This window comes from Pristiophorus japonicus, unplaced genomic scaffold (genome assembly GCF_044704955.1).
Source record: "Pristiophorus japonicus isolate sPriJap1 unplaced genomic scaffold, sPriJap1.hap1 HAP1_SCAFFOLD_224, whole genome shotgun sequence".
NCBI classification, from domain to species: Eukaryota; Metazoa; Chordata; class Chondrichthyes; family Pristiophoridae; genus Pristiophorus; species Pristiophorus japonicus.
Window position 1 is genome coordinate 985,115 of NW_027251951.1, and position 14,150 is coordinate 999,264.

Here is a 14,150-nt window from a genome sequence, read left to right on the forward strand (position 1 = left end):
ACAGAGCTTTGTCACAAAGGACTGGCTGGGAGCGGCAGCGGCTGACAAGCGAAGGGCGCATCTACTGACCAGCTGTGGACCTAAGATGTATGCGTTGATGAAAGATCTGCTCACACCCGAGGAGCTGGCAGACAAAACCTTTGAAGAGCTCAGCAAACTGATTGGTGAGCACCTCAAACTGGCGAGCAGTATACACATGGCCTGACACCGATTCTATACACACCAACGTCGGGAAGGACAGATCATACTGGACTTCGTTGCGGACCTTCGGCGCTTGGCCAGCCTCTGTAAGTTCACAGACGCCTGCAGGGGGGAGATGTTAAGGGATTTATTTATTGAGGGCATTGGTCATACCGGGATTTTCAGAAAGCTAATTGAGATCAAGGACTTGACCTTGGAAGGGGCGGCGTTGATGGCTCAGACCTTCATGACAGGGGAGGAGGAAACCCAAGATAATATACGCGCGCAACTCTGCTTCCAACGTGGCGATGGATCAGGGAGTTGACATTGTAAACGCGACAATGGCAGGTTGAATGGACATTTACACCATCACAGTGGACAATGCGTTCTGGGATGGGGCCATTGACACCCACTGACAGACTGCTCAAGAGTAATCAAAGAGACAATCAGAGAGGAATGCCTGGTAACAGCTCTTTTGTTCACAACAATCTCAGCTCATGCTGGAGGTGCGGGGGCAGACATGCTGCAAAAACCTGTAGGTTTCAACAATTTATCTGTAGAAATTGTAACTTCAGTGGACATTTAGCCAGAATGTGCAGGAAGCCCGCAGTAAGGCTAATTTATGAGGCAGATGAACCAGAAGAGGGGTCTGCAAGGCAGGTTGATGCTTGGGACAAAGCAATGGACGCTGAAGTTCAGCGGGTTCAGGTGGCAAACATCCATAGCTCATATACCAAAACGCCACCTATGATGATGAAAGTCCTATTAAACGGCATCCTGGTACGGATGGAGCTGGACACAGGGGCCAGCCAGTCACTTATGAGTGTCCAACAATTCGAGAAACTGTGGCCACTCAGAGCTAGCAGACCCAAACTAGAACGCATTGACACGCAATTACGGACATACACCAAAGAGATTATCCCAGTGCTCGGCAGTGCAATGTTGGTGGTCACACATAATGGATCAGAGAACCGGCTGCCACTCTGGATTGTCCCGGGAAATGGTCCCGTGCTTTTGGGGAGGAGCTGGCTAGCCGAGATGAACTGGAAATCGGGGGATGTGCACGCTATTTAATCTGTGGAGCGAAGTTCATGCTCACAGGTCCTACAGAAATTTGAGTCACTATTTCAACCTGGTGTCGGGACTTTCAAAGGTACCAAAGTAGTGATACGCATCACCCCAGACGCCAGACCAGTGCACCACAAAGCCAGAGCTGTGCCGTATGTGATGCGGGAGAAAATTGAGAGTGAGTTGGACAGGTTGCCAAGAGGTCACCCGTTGAATTCAGCGACTGGGCAAGCCCCATCATCGCTGTCCTAAAAACGGATGTCTCGGTCAGGATCTGTGGCGACTTACAAGGCCACTATCAACCAAGTGTTACTACAAGACCAATAGCCACTTCCGAGAGCGGAGGATCCTTTTGCCACGCTGGCAGGTGGCAAGCTGTTCACCAAGTTGGGCTTCACCTCAGCCTACATGACCCAGGAACTGGCCGAAGAATCCAATCTACTGACTACCATCACCACGCACAAGGGGCTATTCGTCTACAACAGGTGTCCATTTGGCATTCGATCAGTGGCCGCTATCTTTCAAAGCAACATGGAAAGCCTGCTCAAATCCATCCCTGGAACAATTGTATTTCAGGACGACATCCTTATCATGGGTCGAGACATCGAGGAACACCTCCACAACCTGGAGGAGGTGCTACGCCGACTGGACCGGGTAGGCCTGCAACTAAAGAAGTCCAAGTATGAGTTTTTGGCCCAGGAGGTCGAGTTTTGGGCAGAAGGGTTGCCGCAGATGGGATGCGGCCTACCAAATCCAAAACGGAAGCGATTCATCGTGCGCCCAGGCCCGGCAACACATCGGAGTTGCACTCATTTCTGGGACTCTTGAACTATTTCGGGAACTTTCTGCTGAATTTAAGCACATTGTTTGAGCTGCTACACGTGCTCCTGCAGAAGGGTTCAGATTGGTTTTGGGGAGACTGTCAGGAACAGGCGCGGAACCTGCTTTGTTCTAATAAACTGTTGACCCTGTACAACCCCTGTAAGAAATTGGTTTTGACATGTGATGCATCATCCTATGGGGTTAGGTGCGGGTTGCAGCAGAGTAATGATGAGGGCCAATTCCAACCTGTGGTTTATGCCTCCAGGTCGCTTTCCCAAGCAGAACGGGGATATGGGATGGTTGAAAAGCAGGCACTCGCATGTGTCTACGGGGTGAAAAAGATGCACCAGTACCTTTTTGGCAGAAGGTTCGAGTTAGAAACGGACCACAAGCCGTTAACATCCCTGTTGTCAGACAGCAAAGCTGCCAATGCCAATGCGTCAGCTCGCATACAGCGATGGGCTCTCACGCTCGCTGTGTATGACTACACCATACGGCACCGGCCGGGCACTGAAAATTGCGCTGACGCGCTCAGCAGGCTTCCCCTGGCTACCACTGAGGGGGCAGCGGAGCAAAGCACGGAGTTGGTCATGGCCGTTGATGCCTTTGACAGCGCAGGCTTCCCCATCACAGCCCGCCAGATCAAAATCTGGACCAACAGAGATCCCCTCCTATCTTTGATTAAGAAATGTGTCCTGACTGGGGATTGGGCGCCCGCACATGGAGCATGCCCCAAGGAGGTCAGACCGTTTCACAGACGGATGGATGAGCTCTCCATCCAAGCCGACTGTCTACTATGGGGCAGCTGGGTAGTCATGCCCCAGAAGGGAAGGGAAGCATTCATCAGGGAACTCCACAGCGAGCACACAGGCATTGTGCTAATGAAGGTCATTGCCTGGTCACATGTATGGTGGCCGGGAATTGACTCAGACCTGGAACACTGTGTTTGCAGGTGCTCGACGTGTGCCCAGCTGGGCAATGCCCCCAGGGAGGCCCCACTCAGCCCGTGGCCCTGGTCCACCAGGCCATGGTCATGTATTCACGTAGACTACGCGGGCCCGTTCATGGGAAAAATGTTCCTCATTGTTGTTGATGCGTACTCGAAATGGATTGAGTGCATCATATTGAATTTGTGCACGACATCCACCACTGTGGAGAGTCTACGTGCGGTCTTTGCGACCCACGGCTTACCGGGCATCCTGGCTAGTGACAACGACCCTTGTTTCACTAGTTATGAATTCTGGGAGTTCATGTCGGGTAATGGCATCAAATATGTCAGGACAGCACCATTCAAGCCGGCTTCCAATGACCAGGCGGAACGTGCTGTCCAAATCATAAAACAGGGCATGCTCCGGATTAAAGGACCCTTCCTTCAATGCCGCCTATCGCGCCTCCTGCTGGCCTATAGGTCCTGACCGCACTCGCTCACGGGGGTCCCGCCCGCAGAGCTACTCATGAAACATACACTTAAAACTCAGTTGTCCCTCATTCATCCAGTCTTGTCAAACATTATTGAGGGCAAGCGCCAGTCCCAAAATGAGTGCCATGACCGAAACGCAAAGGGGTGAGGTATAGAAATCGATGACCCTGTATTTGTTCTTAATCACACTTTGGGACCCAAGTGGCTTGAATGCACTGTAATTGGCAAAGAGAGGAATAGGGTCATAGTGGTCAGACTCAACAATGGACAGATATGCCGCAAGCATCTGGACAAATAAAAAAAAGGTTCAGCATGGACACTGAGGAACCTGAGGAAGATCATGAGATGTTGCCCACACCACCGCCAGTGAATGAGCAACAAGAACATTCAGCAACATGCACAGTCCCTGTGGCCAGCCCGGACAAGCCGGAATCACCACAGGTGACAGAGACGCATGCCAAGCCTCAACAAACAGAGCCCCAACTGCGGCGCTCCACGAGAGAGCGTCGATCACCTGAAAGACTTAATCTTTAACCCCATAAGATGTTGGGGGGTGGGGTATGTAACCTTATATAACTGTAACCTTCATGTAACAACACTGCATTCTGTATATACCTAAGAAATGCACACCTTGACCACAGTGGGTGAACTTGTGGGAGAGACTCCTCACCTGGTCATCCAGGTATATAAAGGGAGGTCCCACGCAGGGTCATCACTTCTTGGTCCTGTGAATAAAGGTTCAGGTCATGGAGTGACCTTGTCTGCAGAATATGCCTCGTGGGAATTTATAGTAGTGTGTAAGGACATTACAGTCGGAGCTCTACGGCAGGCTTGTCAGGTACTGTAAACAAGATTGTGTCATCTTCTGATAAAGCTGCTCATGGCAGGACCAAGTCAACTGTTTACGTGAAACCTGTAGCTGCTTAGAGCCTGACAACTGGTACGAAGCTGAATTCACCCTGTTGACATTGTGGGGACAATCATCGGCCTCATCAGTGTCGGTTTAAACAATACTCCTGTAATGGCTGTTCGAAAGTGGGACACTCCAACAAATGTGCCCACAATTGAGCAAACGTGCTGCTGCTGCTTCTGCTGCTCATCATATTGAAGATGATGACCAGTCAGGTGCTGACTTTGATACACAACTTGAAGAGGAAATGTATGGTTTGTATTTGTTCTCGTCAAAGAGCCATCCGATAACTGTTAATGTGAAGCTGAATGGCGTGCCTGTATCAATGGAGCTGGACACAGGTGCAAATCAGTCGATCATGAGCCAAGTGACATTTGACAAGCTGTGGGGCACTGAGGCTGTGAAGCCTAAGCTGAGTCCAGTCAAGGCCAAGTTGCGTACTTATATGAAGGAACTCATACTGGTGATTGGCAGTGCAGTAGTCGTATGATGGTGTGATCCAAGATCTACCATTATGGATTATCCCAGGTAATGGTCCAATGCTGTTCGGTTGGAATTGGCTCGAGAACATTAAGCTGAACTGGAGTGATGTCAAAGCGTTGTCCTCGGTGGACGACACTTCTTATGCGCAAATGTTGAAGAAGTTTCCTTCTTTGTTTGAGCCTGGCATTGATAATTTTACTGGAGCCAAGGTGCAGATTCACCTGGATTCTGATGCAAGGCCTGTCTATCACAAAACTCGGTCTGTCCCTTATATGATGAGGGAGAAAATTGAGATTGAGCTTGAGAAACTCCAAAGTGAAGGGGTCATATCACCTGTCGATTTTAATGAGTGGGCCAGCCCTATCGTTCCTGTGTTGAAGAGTGATGGCACTGTGAGGATTTGCAGAGACTACAAGGTTACGATTAACCGATTCTCGCAACAGGTTCAGTACCCATTACTGAAGGCTGATGACCTATTCGCCATGCTAGCTGGTGGAAAGTCGTTCACTAAGCTAGATCTGATGTCGGCCTACCTGACACAGGAGCTGATCGATAATTCGAAGAAACTTACCTGCATACAGCAGGTGTTCTTTCGGAATTCGTTCAGCTGCAGCCATATTCCAGAGGAATATGGAGAGTCTACTGAAGCCTGGAATCATGTGTGCATCAGTGTAATACTTGCATGCAGCTAAGTAAAGTACCAGGGGAATCTCTGTTGAGTCTTTGGCCGTGCCATCTAAACCATGGTCGAGGATCCACATCGATTTTGCGGGTCCATTCCTTGGAAAGATGTTTTTTGTTCTGGTGGATGCATATTCAAAGTGGATCGAGTGTATTATTATTTCATCCTGTACATCTACAGCCATTATTGAGAGCCTACGTGTCATGTTTGCTACTCATGGTTTACCTGACATTGTTGTGAGCGACAACAGATCTTGTTTCACAAGTCTTGAGTTTCAGGAGTTCATGAAACTCAATGGTATTAGACATGTGAGGTCAGCTCCATTCAAGCCTGCTTCTAATGGTCAAGCAGAGCGTGCTGTTCAAACTATCAAACAAAGTATGAAACGTGTAACTCAGGGTTCAGTTCAAACTCATTTGTCATGTATATTGCTCAGTTATAGGACAAGACCTCATACTGTTACTGGTGTTTCGCCTGTTGAATTACTGATGAAGAGAAATCTCAAGACCAAGCTTTCACTTGTTCATCCTGATTTGAATGATCATGTTGAAAAGAGACATCGAAGTCAGCAATTGTATCATGATCATACTGCTGTGTCATGAGATATCTCTGTCAATGATCCAGTGTTTGTACTAAACTATGGTCGAGATCCTAAATGGATCGCTGGTACTGTTACAGCTAAGGACGGTAACTGAGTATTCATTGACATGCTCAAGAATGGCCAAACATGCAGAAAACATGTTGACCAGGTAAAACTACGGCACACAGATGAACTGGAACCATTTGAGGAAGATCCAATCAGTGACCCACCAACTATCATTCATTCACCAGAGGCCTCTTTTGCCATTCCTGAACCCGGACCTTCAGTCTCTGATGTTATTACCACTCCCACAAGAACTGTTACTCAACCTCCAGTCACAACTGACTTAGAACGTTCACCGAGAACTAATGTTGAACTGAGACGATCAACTCATGAGTGGAAAGCCCCAGATCGTCTTATATTGTAAAGTGACTGATACTAAGATCTTGAAAGGGATATGCTGTAATATATTTATGCTTGGGGTCACCAGACACCAGAGTGCTCCATTGTCGGATGTCATGCAGGTAATACAAGAAGTCTACTCTTGTACTTTTCCGAAGTGGGAATAAAAGAGATCGGGTCTACACCCTGTCATGTATGTAGACCATGTATGCTAACTGTATAGTCACTTAAGGTGTGCCACTAGAGGGCACTGTGGTGGGAGACCTGAGGGTCACCTGCATAGGTGTGCAAGACCCAGTATAAAAGGCTGCCCACCATGCTTGTGCCTCACTCTGGAGTTACAATAAATGGGACTAAGGTGATAACAGCTCAAGAACAATGCTAGACCTCGTGGAATCATTCATAAGAGTATTAAAGACGTAACAACTGGCGATGAGATTATGAACTTTCACGCAAAAATGACTAACGTTGGTGCATTAGAAAAGTTCACAGAGGGTGAAGATTGGGAAGCCTTTACGGAGCGGCTTGACCAATATTTCGTAGCAAACGACCTGGTAGGCGATGATCTGGCCACGCTGGCATATAAGCGCAGAGCTATCCTGTTGACCAGTTGTGGGCCCGCAGTCTATGGCCTTGTCAGAGACTTGCTTGCACCAGGGAAAACAACAACCAAGTCATACGAGGAGCTGAAAGTGCTAATTCGGGACCAACTCAAACCGTAGGAGAGCATCTTCACTACCAGGCATCGATTTTATACACACTGCCACCCCGAGGGCCAGGAAATCGCAAAGTATACTGCCGACCTCAGGAGGCTGACAGGACCGTGTCAATTCGGCGCATCTCTCGCCGATGCGTTGCGGGATGTCTTCGTAATTGGCATCAGTCATGAGGCTCTTCTTCACAGGCTACTGTCTGCCGAAACCACCGTCACTCTGCAGAAGGCCATCAGCATCAGCGAGGCGTTCGTGACCTCAAGCTGCAGCACCAAGCAGACGATGTCTCACTCTCAGGACTCAAACCCGGCAAGTACTGTAAATAGAATGGCGCCTTTCACAGACAGAACTGTTGAATGTGAATCTGCCCAGGGCAGAGCGTACAGGCCCCCGAGTCCTTTAACTCAGAGACCGCCGAGGGGTACAAACGTAAGCCGAGTAGCACCATGCTGGCGTTGCGGAGGTAATCACAGGGTTCATCAGTGTCGGTTCAGAGACTATGTGTGCAAAGGCTGCAGCACAAAGGGCCACCTCCAGCAATTGTACAAAAGAGCTGTGACTCACCACGTGGAAGAGGAGTCAGCAGATGGCTGTGAATCCAGCGCGGATTACGAGGAGATAACTAGAGAGGCAGCTCAGTCCCAGGACCAAGTGTATGGAGTAAATACCTGCACCACAGATTGTCCTCCAGTGATAATGGAGTCGAGATAAATGGCGTTCCAGCCTTCATGGAAGTGGACACGGGGCGAGTCAGTCAGTAATGAGCCAGGAAGCCTTTGAGAGGCTATGGAACGATCAAGCTGAATGACGCAAGCTGGTCCCGGTTCAGGCAAAGCTGCGCACCTACACCAAGGAACTGATATCAGTTGTTGGTAGTGCGGATGTAAGTGTATCCCATGATGGCGCAGTGCACAATTTACCATTGTGGATTGTTTCAGGTGATGAACCAACGCTACTTGGAAGAAGATGGATGGGGAACATTCATTGGAACTGGGAAGACTTCATCCCTCCAGCCATCGACGTCCCCCGTGCTCAGAGGCAGAGCAAGCCGGAGAGCAGATCTGCGCAGCCCCCGAGGCACAGACAGCTTATCACGACTGCGTGGCGATGATCCAGCCGAGACAACCCAAACGCACCTTCCCGGTTTCAGTGGCAGGACTCCTGGGGAGGAAGATTGTATCCGAAGGTGCCTTCCCAGCTTCAGTGGCAGAATCCCTGGGAAAGAAGATCGCGGCAGTCGACATCATGGACAGGGAAAAGATGGCGTCCAAACCACGAGGTACAAAGCTAATGGAACAACGGCACGTGGTTCCACGCAAGGAAGATGATTTCAGTGAAAGTAGTAAGGCCATTTTAAAGGAGGCCAGCTACCCAGCATTTTTGAATGAACTGCTTAAAATTGGTAACCAATGTAAAAGTCCAGCTGTAACGAGCAAAATGTTGTTGAGCGATGTCAGGTGCAAATTGCAATCAGCCAATGTAGCGGGCGAACACCTAACGGTCGTATACAGGTCCAGCGGGCTACCCAATGCTGTAGCCTGCGTCCCTGGGATCAGAACGACGCATCATAAAGTGTCCCCACAGCTGACAGAAGTAGACAAGCCGTAGAGTAAATGATCCCCGGAGAGCAGAGGCACTGGTAGCGATAACATTACAGGCACCCGATGGCATGAACCGCCACAGGCCAGAAACAGTAAACTGCACCTATGCTCACAGTCAGCTACCATCGCTCACCACCCGGGTGGAAAAGGCGCAGCCTACAAACCACTCGCCACCATGGCAATGCCCAAAAGCAAAGGGTCACCCACAACGGCTCCTCTGAACGGGACCTGGATCCAAAACTAGAGAGTACTCACAATGGTGCCCTCCAGGAAAGCGAGTCAGCAGTCCCCTGTGAACTGCTAGTCAAGACGAGGCAGCCCCACCATCACTTAGACAAAATGCTCACTCGCCCAGACCGCTTCCCAGCGAGCAGCAGCGACACTGTGCAAACGAAAAGGACAGGGAGGTCACAAACACATCAGCTGTCTTTGGGTCTGCCCGACATTAGGAGTAACGGCAAGAGCCCTGAGCTCCGGCAACTCGAGTAAATGAGCTCACCTCACCCACAGACCCACTAGCATGGGACACTGCACCGCCACCAGACGACCCGGATCTCATCCGGCCGTGCTGGAACTAGACTGTCCTTGTGTACCTATACTGAGATACCTGTACTGATCATGTAAACGTACCACACAAAAAGAAACGCAACTGTAATCCACCCAACAAATGTACCAAGATGTAAATGTAAAACCCATGTGATGAACTTGAATGCAACTTGCATGTAACGGGCCATTAGCCTGATCTCTGTGTGGGGAGGGGGCGGGGAGAATGGAATAGTCATAGGCTCACAATCAGAAACCACGGGGACCTCCACTGGCAACAAATCTCACTACCAACCCACCCAAGTTAGAAGTGACCCTCCAATGGTCAACCAGGAAGAGCAAAGTCCATGTACGAGTCAATTTGCATTAAAGACTTGGGGGGGAAGTGATGTCATGTATGTAGCCCATGTATACTAACTATATAGTCACATAAGGTGTGCCACCAGAGGGCACTGCGGTGGGAGACCTGAGGGTCGCCTGCATAGGTGTGCAGGGCCCAGGATAAAAGGCTGCTCACCATGCTTGTACCTCACTCTGGAGTTACAATAAATGGGGCTAATGTCACAACTGCTCATGTACAATACTAGACCTCGTAGAGTCATTCATAAGAGTATTAAAGGCTAACACACCCGATGGGAAAGTTCATAATAATAGGACTCTTGTGTTATTACACTCCTCAAGTTCGGCTGCCCTCAAAGTTTTACTCTGCCTGCTTCATGATGACATGCAAGTCGTGATTCTGATCAACGGATCCACCACAGATCCAATTCACATACAGACCGGGGTCAAGCAAGGCTGTGTCATCGCACCAATGCTCTTCTCGAACTTCCTTGTTGCAATGCTCCATCTCACCCTCAGTAAGCTTCCCGCTGGAGTGGAACTAATCTACAGAACAAACGGAAAACTGTTTAATCTCCGTTGCCTCCAGTCCAGATCCAAGGTCGTTCCATCCTCTGTCATTGAATTAGAGTTCGCAGACGATGCTTGCGTCTGTGCACACTTGGAGGCCGAACTCCAAACCATCGTCAACACCTTCACCGAAGCGTACGAGAGCATGGGCCTCATACTAAACATCCATAAGACAAAGGTCCTCTACCAGCCTGCCCCAGCCACAGGGTACTGCCTCCCGATTATCAAAATCCATGACGATGCCTTGGACAACATTGACCATTTTCCATACTTTGGGAGCCTACTGTCAACAAGGGCAGACATAGATGACGAAGTCCAAAACTGCCTTCAGTGTGCCAGTGCAGCCTTTGGTCACCTGAGGAAGAAATGTTTGAAGACCAGGATCTCAAACCCGGCACCAAGCTCATAGTTTACAGAGCAGTAGTGATACCACCTTCCAATCTGTTTCAGAGACATAGACTATGTACAACAGGCACCTCACATCACTGGAGAAGTACCACCAATGTTACCTGCATAAGATCCTGCAAACCATTGGCAGGATAGGCGCACCAACGTCAGTGTTCTCGCTCAGGCCAACATCTCCAGCATCGAAGCACTGACCACACTCGATCAGCTTCGATGGATGTGCCACATTATCCGCATGCCCAAAGCAAGCGCTCTACTCAGAACTCCGACGCGGCAAGTGAGCCCCAGGTGGGCAGAGGAAATGCTTCAAGGATACCCTCAAAGCCTCCTTGAAAAAGTGCAACGTCCCCACTGACACCTGGGAATCCCTGGCCTAAAACCGTTCGAATTGGAGGAGAAACATCCGGGAAGGCGCCAAACACCTCGAGTCTCTTCACTGGGAGCAAGCGGAGGCCATGCGCAAACAGTGGAAGGAGCACACGACAATGCAAGCACTGCATCCACCCATCCTGTGACAGAGACTGTCGGTCCCGCATCGGACTCATCAGTCACCTGAGAACTCATTTTTAGTGTGGACTGCCTAAGAAGAAGATTAGGAAATAGGCAGACAATTTGGCAAATATATGCAAATCATCAGGAATCACGTGGGTGGTTGGATTGGGAAGGTAATCAGCATCGGAATGTGGTGGACAGTGGGCGAAAGAGAGGTAAATGCAGTTCATCTCAGTCCTCATGCCCCGGTTTCTCACCCAAGCCGGCATCTACAGACTTTATAATTTATTTTTATAGTCAGATCTGTAAACTGCTTTTACATTGGTCCTTAGAGGGATTGTTTGTGCTAGTGGTTCACTATGTGTAAATATTGTGTGCCTGATGGTAAATTTGCTGGATCCCTGAGACTGCCCACAGAGGTTATCTGTTTTTTAACGGATCTTCCTGATTGACAATTTTAGCGAATCAGGCATGTTTATTTCAGGGTCACCAATGTCCCTCGAAGGCCCACTGTTTAAATCACTTTAAAAATTTGAATGTGAGATTACCCCACTCCATGCTTATCAGCCAGTACACTCTCAATATCAGTGAAATCATTATCCAAGAGCCTGCTCAGAATTCAGCGTGTGTCTGCCATATTATGGTAGCAAGATAACATTAAACATCTGATTCAAAACCTGTTACAGCAAGCATTTGCAGAGGTGCTATTTTGGTCATAACCCACATCCTATGTTCGGAGCAATCCACACTGCAATTAAAATACAGGCAATATGGTCTGCAACAATCAATAGTGTTATCTCACAACATTAGTGTAAAAGAACTATCAAGCAGAACACAAAATCTATTAAGAACCAAATTTGCAAAGGTTCAAATCTTCTCGAAAATCTCTTCACATTTTCACTTTGGCATCTGGGAGTATTGCCAATTTTTTTCTAGCCTATATATGACTTAGGTTTTTTTTACAATGATGCTGTAAGTACAATGTCAAACTAGTTTATAGAAAGGGATCAATTCACGCTGGTTCCCAAAGCCTGTGATGTTCACCCTAACCATCTTTGGCCAAAACAAAATTGTTCTTAGTAAAATATTAATACTTACATTGATTTTCAGCTGAAGTAATCTCAATCTCCCACCACGTCGATGCCTTCCAGTGTTGATAGGATGCGACACACACATACATGCCAGCATAAGTTACCTTCATGGGTCCTTTGAATGTGAGGTTACTTTTGGTCAGTTCAGTGCCTTCAGGAAGTGAGCCATTTTGTCTTGCAAAAGAACAAATAATAATTCAAAGCATTTTAAATTAAAAGTACTTTTAGACACCCTTCTTAAATTCTGTTGCAAAACATTTGAGATAATTTTGATAGTGTATATTTTGATAGTGTATATTTCGATTACTGTTACGTTTACTAATAATATTATGGAAAAAAGATTTGCTTTTAGTCTGTAAGGAAGGAAATTGCATAGCGGCCCGTTTGAGGGTGGCAATAGCCGCGAGGTGGGAGTTCTTGGGCCAGGCACAGAAGTCACACCCAGCTCGCGATATTGGGGTTACCGCCCCCGAGAGAAAGTGGAGTGCGAAATAACACGTTCCACTTCTTCTGTGTGGAAGCACATGGAGAGGGGCGCAGCGCTATGTGCTGGGACGTATAATGCTGCTGCCTAGAAGCTGCTGACTCTGTAGGTCCCTACCTGACCACTGGGAAGCAGAGTGCTGTGCAATCAGCCTGGCTCTCAAGCAGAGTGCCGGGTTGCCAGATCGCAGCACAGACTTCGCAACCAGTAAGTCGGCTGATTTTTTTTTCACATACGCTTTAATTAGCACCCAGCAAGCGGCCTGAAGCCAAGTACACGCCCCCTGAAGCTGTCGCTGTCATCACCTGGTGCAGCTTCAGGGGGGCACTACCGAATATTGTTCCAAGGTGAAAAACGGATTGCTGCGCACGATGGTGACGTCATCATCGCCAGCGGAGTGGGGCACTGCCGGTTACCGCCGCCACTAAACTCCCACAGAATTTAGCGGAAGTCATTAGCAGCGCCGTGCTCGGGCAAAGAGTCATTTGCACCCTGTTAGCGCCTCCAGGAAGTGCAAACGACCCCAATTTCTCCCCCTAAGTGTCAGTCAATAAGATTGTGACTATCACAGATAAAGTCCTGGGCTCAGAATTCAGGAAACTGCAAGATAATTACAGATAAGGAAGGCCATTTGGCCCATTGTAGCTCTTATTTCTGGCAATCTAATTGAACTGTTGATCACTCTTTATGTGAAGAAGAACTTTCAGATATCAGTTGTAAATGTACCTTTTACTAGTTTGTACCTGCTTCTGCTTGTGCTAAATTCACAATTTAATTTAAAATAGGAATCCAGATTTACCTTTTCCATTAATTTAATTATTTTATATACCTCTCAGACACCTCCTAGAAAACTCACATATCTCTGGCCTGTGAGCCTTGGCTCAGTGGTAGCACTTTTGTCTCTGAGTTAGAATAACAACAACAACTTATATTTATATAGTGCCTTTAACGTAGTGAAACGCCCCAACGCGCTTCACAGGAATATTATGAGATTAAAAGATTGACACCGAGCCGCATGAGTAGAAATTAGTGCAGGCAACCAAAAGCTTGGTCAAAGAGATATATTTTAAGGAGCATATTGAAGGAGGAAAGAGAGGCAGAGGCGGAGAGGTTTAGGCAGGGAGTTCCAGAGCTTGGGGCCTAGACAACTGAAGGCACGGCCATCAATGGTCGAGCAATTATAATCAGGAATGCTCAAGAAGGTAGAATTAGAGGAGCGCAGACATCTTGGGGGGTTGTGGGGCTGGAAGAGATTACAGAGATAGGGAGGGGTGCAGCCATGCAGGGATTTAAAAATAAGGATGAGAATTTTGAATTTAGAAAATCATGCATTCAAGTCCCATTCCTGACTGGAGCATATAATCT

The 14,150-nt window shown here is 48.2% G+C and overlaps 1 protein-coding gene across 1 annotated transcript in view; it reads right to left on the reverse strand.

The window, feature by feature from the left end:
* The window catches only part of LOC139245599 (nectin-1-like), a 225,676-nt gene that overhangs the window by 106,015 nt on the left and 105,511 nt on the right, over positions 1 to 14,150 (reverse strand). Inside the window, exon 5 of the mRNA XM_070871195.1 lies at positions 12,309 to 12,475. Within this exon, the coding sequence (XP_070727296.1) occupies positions 12,309 to 12,475 (167 nt within the window). The remainder of the gene's footprint in view (positions 1 to 12,308; positions 12,476 to 14,150) is intronic.